The 13,081-nt window shown below is 37.5% G+C and overlaps 1 protein-coding gene across 1 annotated transcript in view; it reads left to right on the forward strand.

Moving 5' to 3' along the window:
- Positions 1-1,294: 1,294 nt before the first annotated feature.
- LOC141441598 (synaptotagmin-5-like) overlaps positions 1,295-13,081 on the forward strand; it is a 125,926-nt gene continuing 114,139 nt past the window's right edge. Inside the window, exons 1-2 of the mRNA XM_074106387.1 lie at positions 1,295-1,390; positions 2,304-2,602. Of these exons, the coding sequence (XP_073962488.1) occupies positions 1,387-1,390; positions 2,304-2,602 (303 nt within the window). The 5' untranslated portion in view covers positions 1,295-1,386. The remainder of the gene's footprint in view (positions 1,391-2,303; positions 2,603-13,081) is intronic.

Here is a 13,081-nt window from a genome sequence, read left to right on the forward strand (position 1 = left end):
AATCGTTTGTTAAATCCCGAGCGATTGCGGACGTCAAAAGGCTTCATGAAGATATTGATTTCAGTCGATGTTCTGTGAAGCCTTGCTGTATGGTGTAACGTGCGCCATCACAATCGCATTTACTGTCTCTTTTTTTCAACGAAATGTAAGACGTATGGGTAGATGATTTCGGTATTTTATTATCCATTCAAATAAATTCAACTAATCTAATCCATTTTCTACTTTTTTTTCAATTTCGCGAACGAACTATTGTACAAAATAAAAAAAGCTCTTAAAAATAGATTTTAATGCTAAAAGTTTAATACAAAGAGTTTTTTTGTGTTAGGTATAGGTAGAGTCATTAAGGATGACTTAAATCACGCGTCTTCGTGGATGGCACTTTTACTGAGCTCTTGAGACATTATGTTAAAAAAATTGTACGCGGCGTCTGAGGAGGCTATAAATGTAGTTCAAGATTTTTTAACTGTGGTCGGCGAATAATTGGTCGATGTGGAAAATATACGGCCGCAAAAGTACGACTACACATTGAACAAACATTCCAATTAAAAACCTTTAAAAGGCAAGGGTGACCTGTCAAACTAACTCAACTATGTGCTGCAATACTCACCTCCAGAGCAATAAAGAACCCCTCCACTTAAAAGACAAAACGCAATAGGTAATACTTATGTACAGTCGAGAACATAAACTTGTGAGCAAAAATTTGATCAAAAATATCTGAACATCTATTGTTAACGGCGTAGAGGCGTGTTCAGATATTTTTGATAAAATTTTTGCTCACAAGTTTATGAACTCGACTGTACTGAGTAAATGGTATTTATGATTGGTTTTTGGAGTCTTTTTTTATTTTTTATTTCAACTCCAAATTTGTTACTTTTACGGGTATCATATCGAAAATACAACTGAGGCATGGATGCACAGAAAAACCAGAAAGGACCTGCGCTGGGAATTGAACCCAGGTCCTCAGCAATCCGTGCTGCGTGCTTCCTACACCACCGCTGGAATGGTATTTATTTTGTTCTGTACATGTGTTTTAAAGAGATTGGTGCTGCAAAATTCCAGTTAACAAACCCAATCAAAACCTAATCTCTGAACACTCAACGCTTACCACTGAAACAACTGGCTAATTGCCTGAACAACCTTTCCGTCAGCATTTGACATTTGATCGTTAATACGCAATGTAGATAAAATGATAGTGCAGGCTCGCTTATCGCGCGGGTAGTCTCGGCGAGGTAAACAAGTGTTAATGATAAGACGAGGCGGCGCAGGCAGCCGCCGCCGCCGCCCAGTCGCGCGCCTCCGCCCGCCCAACGCACGTGTGTACTGCACCCGCTGCCTAACTTAACTTAACTCACCGTTTTGTTTACAAGTCGTGGTCATCGATGACAAATGGGTAAGTTTTATTACTATTCTGTTTTTTTTTTAATGGAACAGTTTTAACGTGTTTGTCAATTAAGCAAATTAGGTTACAAAAGTGTTAATGTCGTTGAACTTTTATGGTTTCGTCAGTCGATGTATGATTATTGGGTGTGTTTTGAATAATTTGATGGATTTTGCACGTGAGTACGTTTCCGCGACTTACGTCCACTTGCAGGCTTTTTAAAATAGGTTTAAGTGGTCTTAAGTCCTGTCAGATCCATACAATAACTGTCAGTTTAAGCCTTAAATCGAGATTTTAAAAAGCGTACAAGACGTCCTAATGATTTTTAATCTTTTACTTCATTTTTCAACACTAGTAAACCCACCAAAGTTAATAATGATCAAGTTCTAACCTATGATAAGTCTAATGTATATGAAACCGGTAACGAATGAATAAATTAAAAAAAATAGCTTAAGTATTATTGCAATTAACACACAATATAACAAATTAATAGTCCCGATAATTTTATTAATTCTACAATCCGTATGGGCACTCAGTACAGTCAACAGCAGAATTAATGGCTGTGATGCTCAAAATTATCTGATATTAATGGTTCTACGCATCCTTTTATTATTTTAGCAGTAGAGTCCACTTGTACCGCTAACTGACAATCTGAACATTGTTTTAACATAACAATTTTAATCCGATTAACATGTAATCCTGCCGACATGATTTATTCAAATCTCCGTCATATGAAATCCCATTCAAGCCAGAACATTCCGCCGCGTAAACACCCGACATGCCTACAATCTACATGTTTGCGCGACATTAAATTAACCAAAGCCTTTCATTTCCACTCAGCCAACAGCACGTGTTATACACAACATTTTTACGTATATCTTTGCCCGATCGATGCCACTATATAGCTAATAACGTTATCTGGCAGATAAGCTGTGGGCAGAGAGCGAGCTCGGCAAAGGGGAGTTATGGAACAACAACTTTCACGATTCCAGTTTTAGAACTGGTTGGGGGAAGCAAGGGGTGCCGGAGAAGACTATAGACCGGCTTGCCCCGTCGAAGCAAGGGACTATGGTCGCCTGGGAGCATGGGAACGCTTGGAGTGCTGTAGGAGGAGCTGTGGCTGGAGCTGGTACGGTGCTGCTGATCGCGGGACTGGTCTTGCTGTGGAGACGGCCGAGGAAGCGGGAGCCGCCGCTGTTGGCGCCGATGGACATCGGGCAAAACGTGAGTGCCATTTATTTTAATTAACACCCGACACAAAAAGAGGGGTGTTATAAGTTTGACCGCTATGTGTGTCTGTCTGTCTGTCTATCTGGCACTGTATTGTAGCATTGTCTCTGTGGCACCGTAACTCTTAAACGGGTGGACCGATTTGAATGCGGTTTTAGGGTTCCGTAGCCAAATGGAAAAAAGGAACCCTTACGGATTTGTCATGTCTGTCTGTCTGTCTGTCCATCCGTATGTCACAGCCACTTCTTTCCGAAACTATAAGAACCTTTACTGTTGAAACTTGGTAAATAGATGTATTCTGTGAACCGCATTAAGCTTTTCACACAAAAATAGAATAAAACAATAAATCTAATGACATTTTAAAAAACGATTAATACTCAATTGAATAAGCGATTATTAATTATTTACCTTAAAATTAAAACATAGTTACTGCTTTTATACCTAAACCTGCGAAGAAATTCAATGGTGCGTGTGAAAGTTCCCAATCCGCACTGGGCCCGCGTACTATGGCCCAATTGTTCTGAGAGGAGGCCTGTACAGTACGTATATAGGCTGGGATGACTGCTTTATAATTGAAAAAAAAAGTCTTTGAAATTAAATCAAGTATTGTAAATAATTAAATAGACAAAAACTCTGTTCCATTAATAAATTAATCGATTTACTGAACAGATTAATTATTTTGCAGTAGGTTCTAGGTTTTTACATCATCAGGTCAGGTTAATGGCGTCTTTGTTTACCCTTTCTATAAATTGGATTGACATAAACCATAGTGTTAAGTGTCCCGTGATATTATTATGATTATGGATTTCATTTCTATGTACTTACGTTTTACTGTGTTTCCGAAACTATGTATCTTAGTGAATAAAAATTAGCTATGTGTAACATGTGCGAATTTTGGATAAATCTTTTCTTAAACGTACTCAAGGGATACCTACCTATTTCTGGTAATATCAGGTCACAGCTCAAGTATTTTTTTTATTATTCATTAATATAATCGAAACAAACAAATAAGATTGGACTTATTATGCCACTATAGGAAAATTATGATTGGTTTTCTGGAGTATTTTTGTATTTTTTATTTCAACTCCAAATTTGTTACTTTTACGGGTATCCCGTGAAACCATATCGAAAATACAAACTGAGACATTCATTCATTGTCTAGATTCCTGTCCAGCGGTGGTGTAGGGGTTATAACACGCAGCACGGATTGCTGAGGACCTGGGTTCGATTCCCAGCGCTGGTCTCTTTTTCTGGTTTTTCTGTGCATCCATGTCTCAGTTTGTATTTTCGACTATAGGAAAACCCACTGGGGCTTTATGTAATAGTATAGGAGGCGAGAAGCTACTACTTTATGGTTTAAGACTGTGGCTGTTTGTCAGTTAGTTAAGTACATATAATACTCGTATACCTACCTAGTATACTACAGAATGATTCGATCGGGAGACGTGAGCAGGGTCAACCCTACGGGATTTAGTTACTCAAGGTTACTAAATCCTACCAGTATTAGTTAGATAAACTTTTTTCGTGGTCACTCTGCAATTAAAGATGTGGAGGTTTTACTTAAAATATGATTGGTGGCGATATAATGTGACGACCAGATGGCCTAGTGGTTAGAGAACCTGACTGCGAAGCTTGAGGTCCCGGTTTCAATTCCCGTGTCGGGGCAGATATTTGTATGAAAAATACGAATGTTTGTTCTAGGTCTTGGGTGTTTAATATGTATTTAAGTATGTATCTATATCTATATAATTATATTTATCCGTTGCTTAGTACCCATAACACAAGCTTTGCTAAGCTTACTTTGGGACTAGGTCAATTGGTGTGAATTGAGAATTGTCCCGTGATATTTATTTATTTATTATTTATGATTTGCGAAGAGCGAACAAAATATTTCTATTCTATTCTATACATTATCACTTTCTGTGGGTGTAGAGTTTGCCTATTGTCTACCCTGCATTTTATATTTGTATATTTTTTTTGTAACAATTTTCGTTGTAAAATAAAGAATATTTGTATTTCACCGTAAAACGGGGTTACTTTAAAATGCAGGGGCTACTTTGAAAAACAGTTTTTACGCCATGTCCTTACTTTTTTTTATCTGTTGCAATTGCAGTGAAATACCAAACTTCATAAATTACCTAACTTTTTACTTCATTAGCTTAAACGAGCTATGAATATTTGCGTTTAACTATCAAAGTAGCCCCAAGATTTCCTAAAGTAACCGCACCGCGGTTTACTTGTATTGGTCTTGCTCATGTCTCTGAATAACCCAGTTAGTAGAAGATAATAAAACTATTAGCATCGCATCCCTGCACAACATTGAACCATTATTCTAGCTTAGGTATATAAACAGGGTTATACAGATCTAGATGTCGTTATGTCAAGTGTGTAGTGCTTCAACGAAGTTTGCATTTACAGTGGTGCCAACTTTAATTAGTTTATTTTTTCTGTATTTGTTAGAGTTCATATCATTATCATTATTTAATTTTAGGCAACCAATTTACATAGGTATATTTTTATAGTCAATCCCAGCCTATAGAAGTCCCACTGCTGGGCACAGGCCCCCTCTCAGAATGAGACGGTTTGGGCTGTAGTTCCCACGCGGGCCCAGTGCGAATCGGGAACTTCACACACACATTGAATTGCGTCGCAAGTTTGTGCAGGTTGCGTTACGATGTTTTCCTTCACATAATCTGAAACATATTGTATACCTAAATCATTTCTGGCCTTCAAGAAAATCGATAATTGTAAAGTTATCTATCACAGCATAGCCTTTGCAAATCAAGAGTTTAGAAAAACATTCATTAGGTAAATGTTTAATTAAGTTCTTTCTCATTTCGAGTGCAGAGAAGAACTCTGCGTTGCTCGAGCTCGTAAACAAAAGGGGATCTAAGAACCTGGTGTTTGACGTGAATAGTAAAGCTTCCTTTTTTTGCACGAGCTAATTAGGTACTCGTATATTACAAAAGAAAAGCTCTGCGATTACCTACACGTGCAAGACTACTTCGTCCGTACGCCACATATTAAGCCCTAGTACGGTCAAGGAGTTTAATTCATTGGCCACCATGGAACCATTTCACAGTAAACGTCATAGTGACATGGCATTAATTAACACTGACTTTTCCTATGAAAAGGTTCCATGGTGGCCCATGAATTAAATTCCTTGACTGTGTACAAAACATCACTCTCTTACCCTACAAACCTTTCCAAACCTATATCTTTAAACGAACAATTCTTTATATCTTTTTGCAGGTGGTAGGACCTTGTGCAAGGTCCGCCCGGATTGCTATCTTGCTCGCTAATCCTGCCGTGAAGCAGCAGTGCTTGCATTGTTGTGTTTCGGCGTGGAGAGTAAGACAGCCGGTGAAATTACTGGCACTTGAGGTATCCCGTCTTAGGCCTCTAGGTTGGCAACGCATCTGCAATCCCCCTGGTGTTGCAGGTGTCTATGGGCGGTGGTGATCTCTTACCATCAGGAGACCCACTTGCTCGTTTGCCATCCAGTCGAATAAAAAAAAAATGTTTTTTAACAGACTTCAAAAAAAGGAGGAGGTTATCAATTCGGTTGTTTTTAAGGTTCCGGAGCCAAAATGGCAAAAACGGAACCCTTATAGTTTCGCCATGTCTGTCTGTCTGTCTGTCTGTCCATCCGTCCGCGGTTTTGCTCAGGGACTATCAATGCTAGAAAGCTGTAATTTTGCACGGATATATACGAATATGTAAACTATGCCGAAAGGTACAAATGTTACCTCCCATAGACGTAAAGTGGGGGTGATTTTGCTTTCTCATCCAACCCTAAAGTGTGGGGTATCGTTGGATTGGTATTTTAAAACCATTAGGGGTTTGCTAAGATGATTTTTCGATTTCGTGATTTGTTTGCGAAATATTCAACTTTAAAGAGCAAAATTTCATTAAAATCGAGCGTTCCCCCTCTAAAATCTAAACCGGTGGGTGGAAAAATTTGTTTTTTTCTGGATGGTAGTAAGTATATCAAACTTTGAAGGAAAACTATAAACGGCTAAGTTTGCTTGAGAATTATTAGTAGGTAGTTTATGAGTAAATAGCAGCCTAAGGTATAAAATATACCTAAACTTGGAAGATTCCCTATAAAATACGAAATCCTTAGAAAAATATTACTTGATTTTTTCGTAATGGCTACGGACTACCAGTTCAGGTTCTACCAGTCTGAAGTCAGTGCCTCAGCACGAGCCAGCAGGAATGATTGAAGCACCGACTTTAGACTGAGAAAATTATTTTCTTGGTTTTTGTAGTAGGTTTTTTTGGTATATATTTTTTTTATTGTTTCATTAGTTCCATAAATATGTACAGATGTAGCGCATAATGGTTTTCCATTGTTATCGGAATAGTTCGTATTTATCGTGCTCTCTCATTTCAGTGCTGATCGTACATAGTTTTGACATTTGACACTAAAAAATAAAGTTCCATAATAATAAAGTTCATTATTAAAATGTCACTCATTTAAATACTTACGATACTCGTAATTGATTAAGACTTTGGGTGCCATCGTATTTCGACTGAGATCCGACTTTTTTCGATGGTAGTACATTAACCTCTATATCTGAGGTTGGAATTTATTTTAGAGAGTAAATAGGTTCCTAACTACCAGCTTCCAGTGGAGAGAGAAACCGAGTACGTCTACCTGGGACATAAGGTCACTCTTGGCTTTGAGAACCAGGTGGCGGAGGTGGAGAGGCGGATATCACAGGCGTGGGCTGCGTTCGGTGCTAATAAGCACGTATTACGTGGCAAAATATCCCTGCGTCTCAAAGTGAAAGTCTTCGAGCAGTGTGTTATGCCCGTGCTCACCTACGGTAGAGAGACTTTGACTCTTACACAGAAATCCGCCGAAAAGTTCCGAGTTGCGCAGAGGGGTATGGAGAGAGCGATGCTCGGGATCACCCTTCGTGGCCGGAAGCGTAACGAATGGATTCGAAATAAGACCAAAGTGAAAGACGTCATGGCTGTCATAGCAAAAAAAAATGGATATGGGCAGGACACTGCGAGAATGGATGAGAGTCGCTGGACAAGACGAGTCCTTGAATGGAGACCCAGAACGGATACTCGGGGGCGCGGCAGACCACCGCAGCGCTGGATGGACGACATTCGACGGCACGAGGTCGAGACTAGATGAACGGGCACAAGATCGCCAAGAGTGGAAGAAGAGGGAAGTGGCCTACATCCAAGATTGGATAACCAAAAGGCCGCCATGATGATGATGATGATTAACTATTAAGTTTGTAGCATCGACACATACCGGTTGGTCTTTGGCAAGATAAGACGTTTGATCAATCTAAATGAGCCTTTCTAAATGCTTAAGAACTCGGATTTGGGTGTCCATTTCTATTACATTTTGTACTGGCAACTTGTTTTATAAACTAAACAATACAAATACTACTTATACAGGACCTGTCCTATCGCGTCGACTCGTATTTCCCTAAAGAATTTGGTTCTCTGTTTCCAACCTTCTTTTTCTTCACGAATTTGTGGTTTCTTTTTAGCCGAATGAAAAATCGGGACTTAAATGGATTTATGATTCAGGTAATATTCGTGTAAACAGTTTGGGATAAGATTTATTGAGGAGTGATTAGGTGGTATTAAGGTTTTTAAAAAGCTTTTTAATGGAACAACGGTCACTTTTAGCGGACTTGACATACTTACACTTAGAAAACCACTGCTTAAGCTGGTTGTCTGTTGCTAATGAACCACTTAACGTAGAAAAAATATAGTACAGAAATGTGTGCTATTTTGGGTGTAAAAGCAGATGCAAACTGTGTTTGTTAGTGACGTCTCTAATCGTCCTAAATACAAATCCGACCGTCGTCCGTGGGACCCATTTCAGCCTAAATACAAGAAAATACACACTGTCACGACTGTAATCTATATTTCTATAAGAAAATAATAATGGAGAATAATAATGTAATTTTCATTTTATATCTATTAAGCGTACAAGCTGAAAAGATTTATTTTTTATTTTTCGGATGCCTCGAGGCTCGAGTCCTACTCGTGCATAGCTAATTTAAAACGGCAGTGCTAACATCAACCTCAATCCTCCTAATTCAAGATTCCCTGGGATTAGCAAAAAACTATTAAATACGTGGCTATTCACACGACTGAATTGATGCTTATAATTTAATTAAATCGATAAAGTCTTCCATTATAATATTACTTAAAACCAAAATGGATAGAATAATTAGCGTCTATAATATTCCATGTTAAGCCACATGAAACTCATACGCATCTTGGACATATTTGCAACTTTCTAAGTACCGTACCACTTTCTCATGGCTGAGGTTTTATTGATATGGCCAGCCATTTTCGTTGCTTTAACTTGTGTTTCAAAGTTATGAGATGAGGTATTTTGTCAAACAAATTACTTATATAAATTAGGAGTTGAATAAAATTAAGTATCCTGATATTATAATCTTTAACTTTACTATGGAAGCTCTGGCTTCAGTTAATTTATCTGGATTCAGTTATTTTTTGTCAAAAAAATTATATTAAATTAGGAGTTGAATAAAATTAAGTATCCTAATATTAATCTTCAACTTTACTATGGAAGCTCTGGCTCCAATTAATTATCTGGATTCAGTTATTTTGTCAAAATATATAAATTAGGAGTTGAATAAAATTAAGTGTCCTGATATTAATCTTCAATTTCACCATGGAAGCTCTGGCTTCAGTTAATTATTTTTCACTATGATGATAATAATTAAAAATTATAAATGGGATTATATAAGAAGTGCGAACAAGCAAAGCAATAGTACGATAAAATACTATTAATTCTTAAGATATAAAAATATGAATGTTAGGTAAATATATTCATCCTCTGAGTTCCAATAAGAAATCAAAAAATTAAATGATTCTTTTGTAACCCAACAATGTAGATATAAACCGTAAAGACCGTCGTTTCGTTCACTGAAAATACAAAAGACCTAACTACAATCGTATATTCAGTAAAAATGGCGACGTTTTATGCCATGTGGAAGGAAAACCCTTTACTGTGGTTTCCTTTATTATTTCAGAAAAATAACTAAATGAAGATGTCGGACTGTGTGGTTACCGTGGCGTACGTTCACCTGAAAACTTTCTTTGTTTGAAAGGCCATCGGAAAGTTTATTCAGAGTTTGTGAATAAATTTTCGGGCCGAATTTGCAGACTTCTTTGTATTTTTCCACTGGACTGGATGGAAATTCTGAATACGGTTGAATCAAGAGATTATTTTGTTTCCACGGCAATATATAAAATCGGTAAACAAATGTTTCTTACAGCGATATTAAATGATATTTTGTAGTTTGAATGGTACCTACACGAGTGTTGAGATATATATCTTTTCATTGTTTATGTGTTATTTGTCGGCACATGAGATATATTCATGAATATTTCATATTATCAGAATTATCTTCACGCTACCTATAAGATATTATATTGTATTGGTTAACAAGTCTTATATAGCTCTCAAGTCTTATATCTCATATTGGTTAACAAATCTTAGTCTGCAAACTAAGCTTTGAGAAATGTCAATGATGATCGACATTCTCAAAGGTCTTGAAATATTTATTGTTGCTTCTGGTCGCGCGAGCAGAGCGGTGGCGCGTAGTGTGCGTGTTGCGGCAGCCGCCGAGTCGCGTGCTCCTGAGAAGAAGGGCTACGAAATAGCCCGAAACATGTCGCGCTAAACACGGTTTGAGACGTGAATTATCCGTTACAATATCATTTACTTAATACGTTGAGATTTAGTAGCAAAGTGTATAAATAATGCTCAAGCAAAAGAACAATAATAATAATAATCCCAGCCTATATACGTCTGACTGCTGGGCACAGGCCTCCTCTCAGAATGAGAGGGCTTGGGCCGTAGTTCCCACGCGGGCCCAGTGCGAATTGGGATAAGAACAAAATGTTTTAATTTTTTTTTTAAGTTATATCGCTTCATACCCAAGTCGTTGACCATTTATAATATTCTTATACTTTTTGTCTTTGTCCCGAGTTGGTTTCAGTCTTGCTTATTCGTTCACGTAGAGTGAAAACACTTAAGTGACCTCACATTTATAATACAAATACCTACGATAATTCGATAGGATTTTCCGTAAGTTAAGTAAAATAGGCTAGGGTTACCAGATGACAAATAGTCCGAAAAATCTAGAATATTAAAGGGGGAAAAACCGTACCTACCTCCTTAAATGTCAGATCGAGTTTTCGAAATCAGTTCGACGCACAACGCATTTTTTTAAATCTCAAGTCTTCACATAAAATGAAAATAAATCATTCAGATATCAATTTCTTTTTCAGATATTTATTTTTATGATTTCGTTTTTCTCTTTTCGGTGGATCTTAATGTCACGAACGATTGTTTGCCTTTACTTCCTTATAATATGTTTTTATTAAATTTACTGAAGACGGACTCGCAGTTATTGCTGCCAAGCGTTTAAATCCACTTTAAAGAAAACCTTCTGTATCTTACCTTTACGAGTTTTTGTGTGAATGACTGGTGACATAATTTTCCAATTATTTTTTTCACCTAATTTATCCGTTTCCCAAATCTTAAATTATTCTGTTTGGTGATATAAAACTGTAGCGCACACTCCCGGTGGTTTTTAATTAAGCTTTCCAGTCGTCAGCTACGTACCTACTCGTAAATCGCGCTAATTGTCATAAATAACTCTATTCGACCATTTGACGTCAGCACCCCTGGGTGTACTTGGTTTCCTACTTTTAGTGTAAGATAGATCTAACATTAGTAAGGTGATTGTGATTATTGTGTTTTTCAATGTCGAAACTATATTTTTCTATCGGTTTCATTCGTCTCGGAATGAGGGTTCTTTGAGAGGCAAAGTATCGCTAGATGGCGTTGTTAGTACCTATCGTGAGATCCGCTAGACATTTCTGTCACGCTTATGATTGGATAATTAACTAAATGATCCAATCGCAAGCAAGACAGAAACGTCAAACGGACCTCACGACACTAACGCCATCTAGCGATATTTCACCTGCCGAAAAAAACCTCATTGCAGTACCACACTATTTAAGCCTTTATTTGGTTTTTACTCATGGACAGAAAAAAATAACAATAAAATCTGAGTACTTTAGGAGCGATTAAGTATTTTTCTCTTTATAATGTATTTATACTTTATCGATGTATAATACCAGCGACCTGATGCCTAGTGAAATATTACCTACCAATATCTTTTGTTTTGGTGTTTGTGCACGCCATCTAGCGAACATTTCCTAACTTTAAAGGAACGAAGTTTTACATTGCCAAACAAGGAACCGTGAAGATCGAATGGAAAATAGAGCTCAGCAGTTCAGAAACTGCCCACAGAGCGCGCTGCAACGGAGCATGGGATTCCCCTTACCGTTTGAATATTGGGCTTGAGCAACTTAGCAGCCTTCTGTCTAATTGCGCTTGAATGTAAACTCTTTGTGTAACAAGGCATCACGCTCTTTTGCATAATCTGATACTAGTCTGATACTAGGATTTCAAAACGTTGTCAAATGTTATTTCTTTCTCTATCATGTCGTTCTTAGTGACATTAGGCAGGTGCATGGCAGGTGCTATGTCGAATTCAAGGAGATTTTATGAAACATTCAGTTAATTTTTAACGAGAGTCGAAAAAATTAAAAACAAGAGAGCAATAAATAAAATAAAATTCACACAATTGACCTAGTCCCAAAGTAAGCTTAGCAAAGCTTGTGTTATGGGTACTAAGCAACGGATAAATATAATTATTATATAGATAGATACATACTTTAATACATATTAAACACCCAAGACCCGAGAATAAACAGTCGTATTTTTTTATACAAATATCTGCCCCGACACGGGAATCGAGCCCGGGACCCAAGCTTCGTAGTCAGGTTCTCTAACCACTAGGCCATCTGGTCTGTTCTGGTCTGGTCGTCAGGCAATAATCTCACTAATTACTTCTACGAGACGCTACTTAGCCTATTCATTAATTGGTGTTTCCTGGCCATGGCTCCAGATTTGATTTGTTTTTTATTGTTTAAGTATTCTTTATATCGCTCTCAGAGAATGACTAAAGCATGAGAACTGTAACAGATTTTTAACTTACTCCATTTTTAAACCCCGATGCAAATAAGGGGTGTTATAAGTTTGACCGCTATGTGTGTCTGTGTGTCTGTGTTCTGTGTCTGTGGACACCGTAGCTCTTGAACGGATGGACCGATTTGAATGAGTTTTTTTATTTGATAGCAGGTTTTCTAGCGATGGTTCTTCTAGACATGTTTTATCACAATCGGTTTAGCCGTTTTTGAGATATTGAACCATAAAATGAGAAAATCGGGGATTTTCCAACTTTTTGATGATTAGGTTATCGAGAATCAATTGACTGAAAAACATCCCTAATGTACAATTGAATACGAATTAAAGTATCTGCGAGCGACAGCTACCTTCTGTTAGTCCGTCTTAGCCGTTTCAACATCAAAACAAAATTTATC

This window comes from Choristoneura fumiferana, chromosome 2 (genome assembly GCF_025370935.1).
Source record: "Choristoneura fumiferana chromosome 2, NRCan_CFum_1, whole genome shotgun sequence".
NCBI classification, from domain to species: domain Eukaryota; kingdom Metazoa; phylum Arthropoda; class Insecta; order Lepidoptera; family Tortricidae; genus Choristoneura; species Choristoneura fumiferana.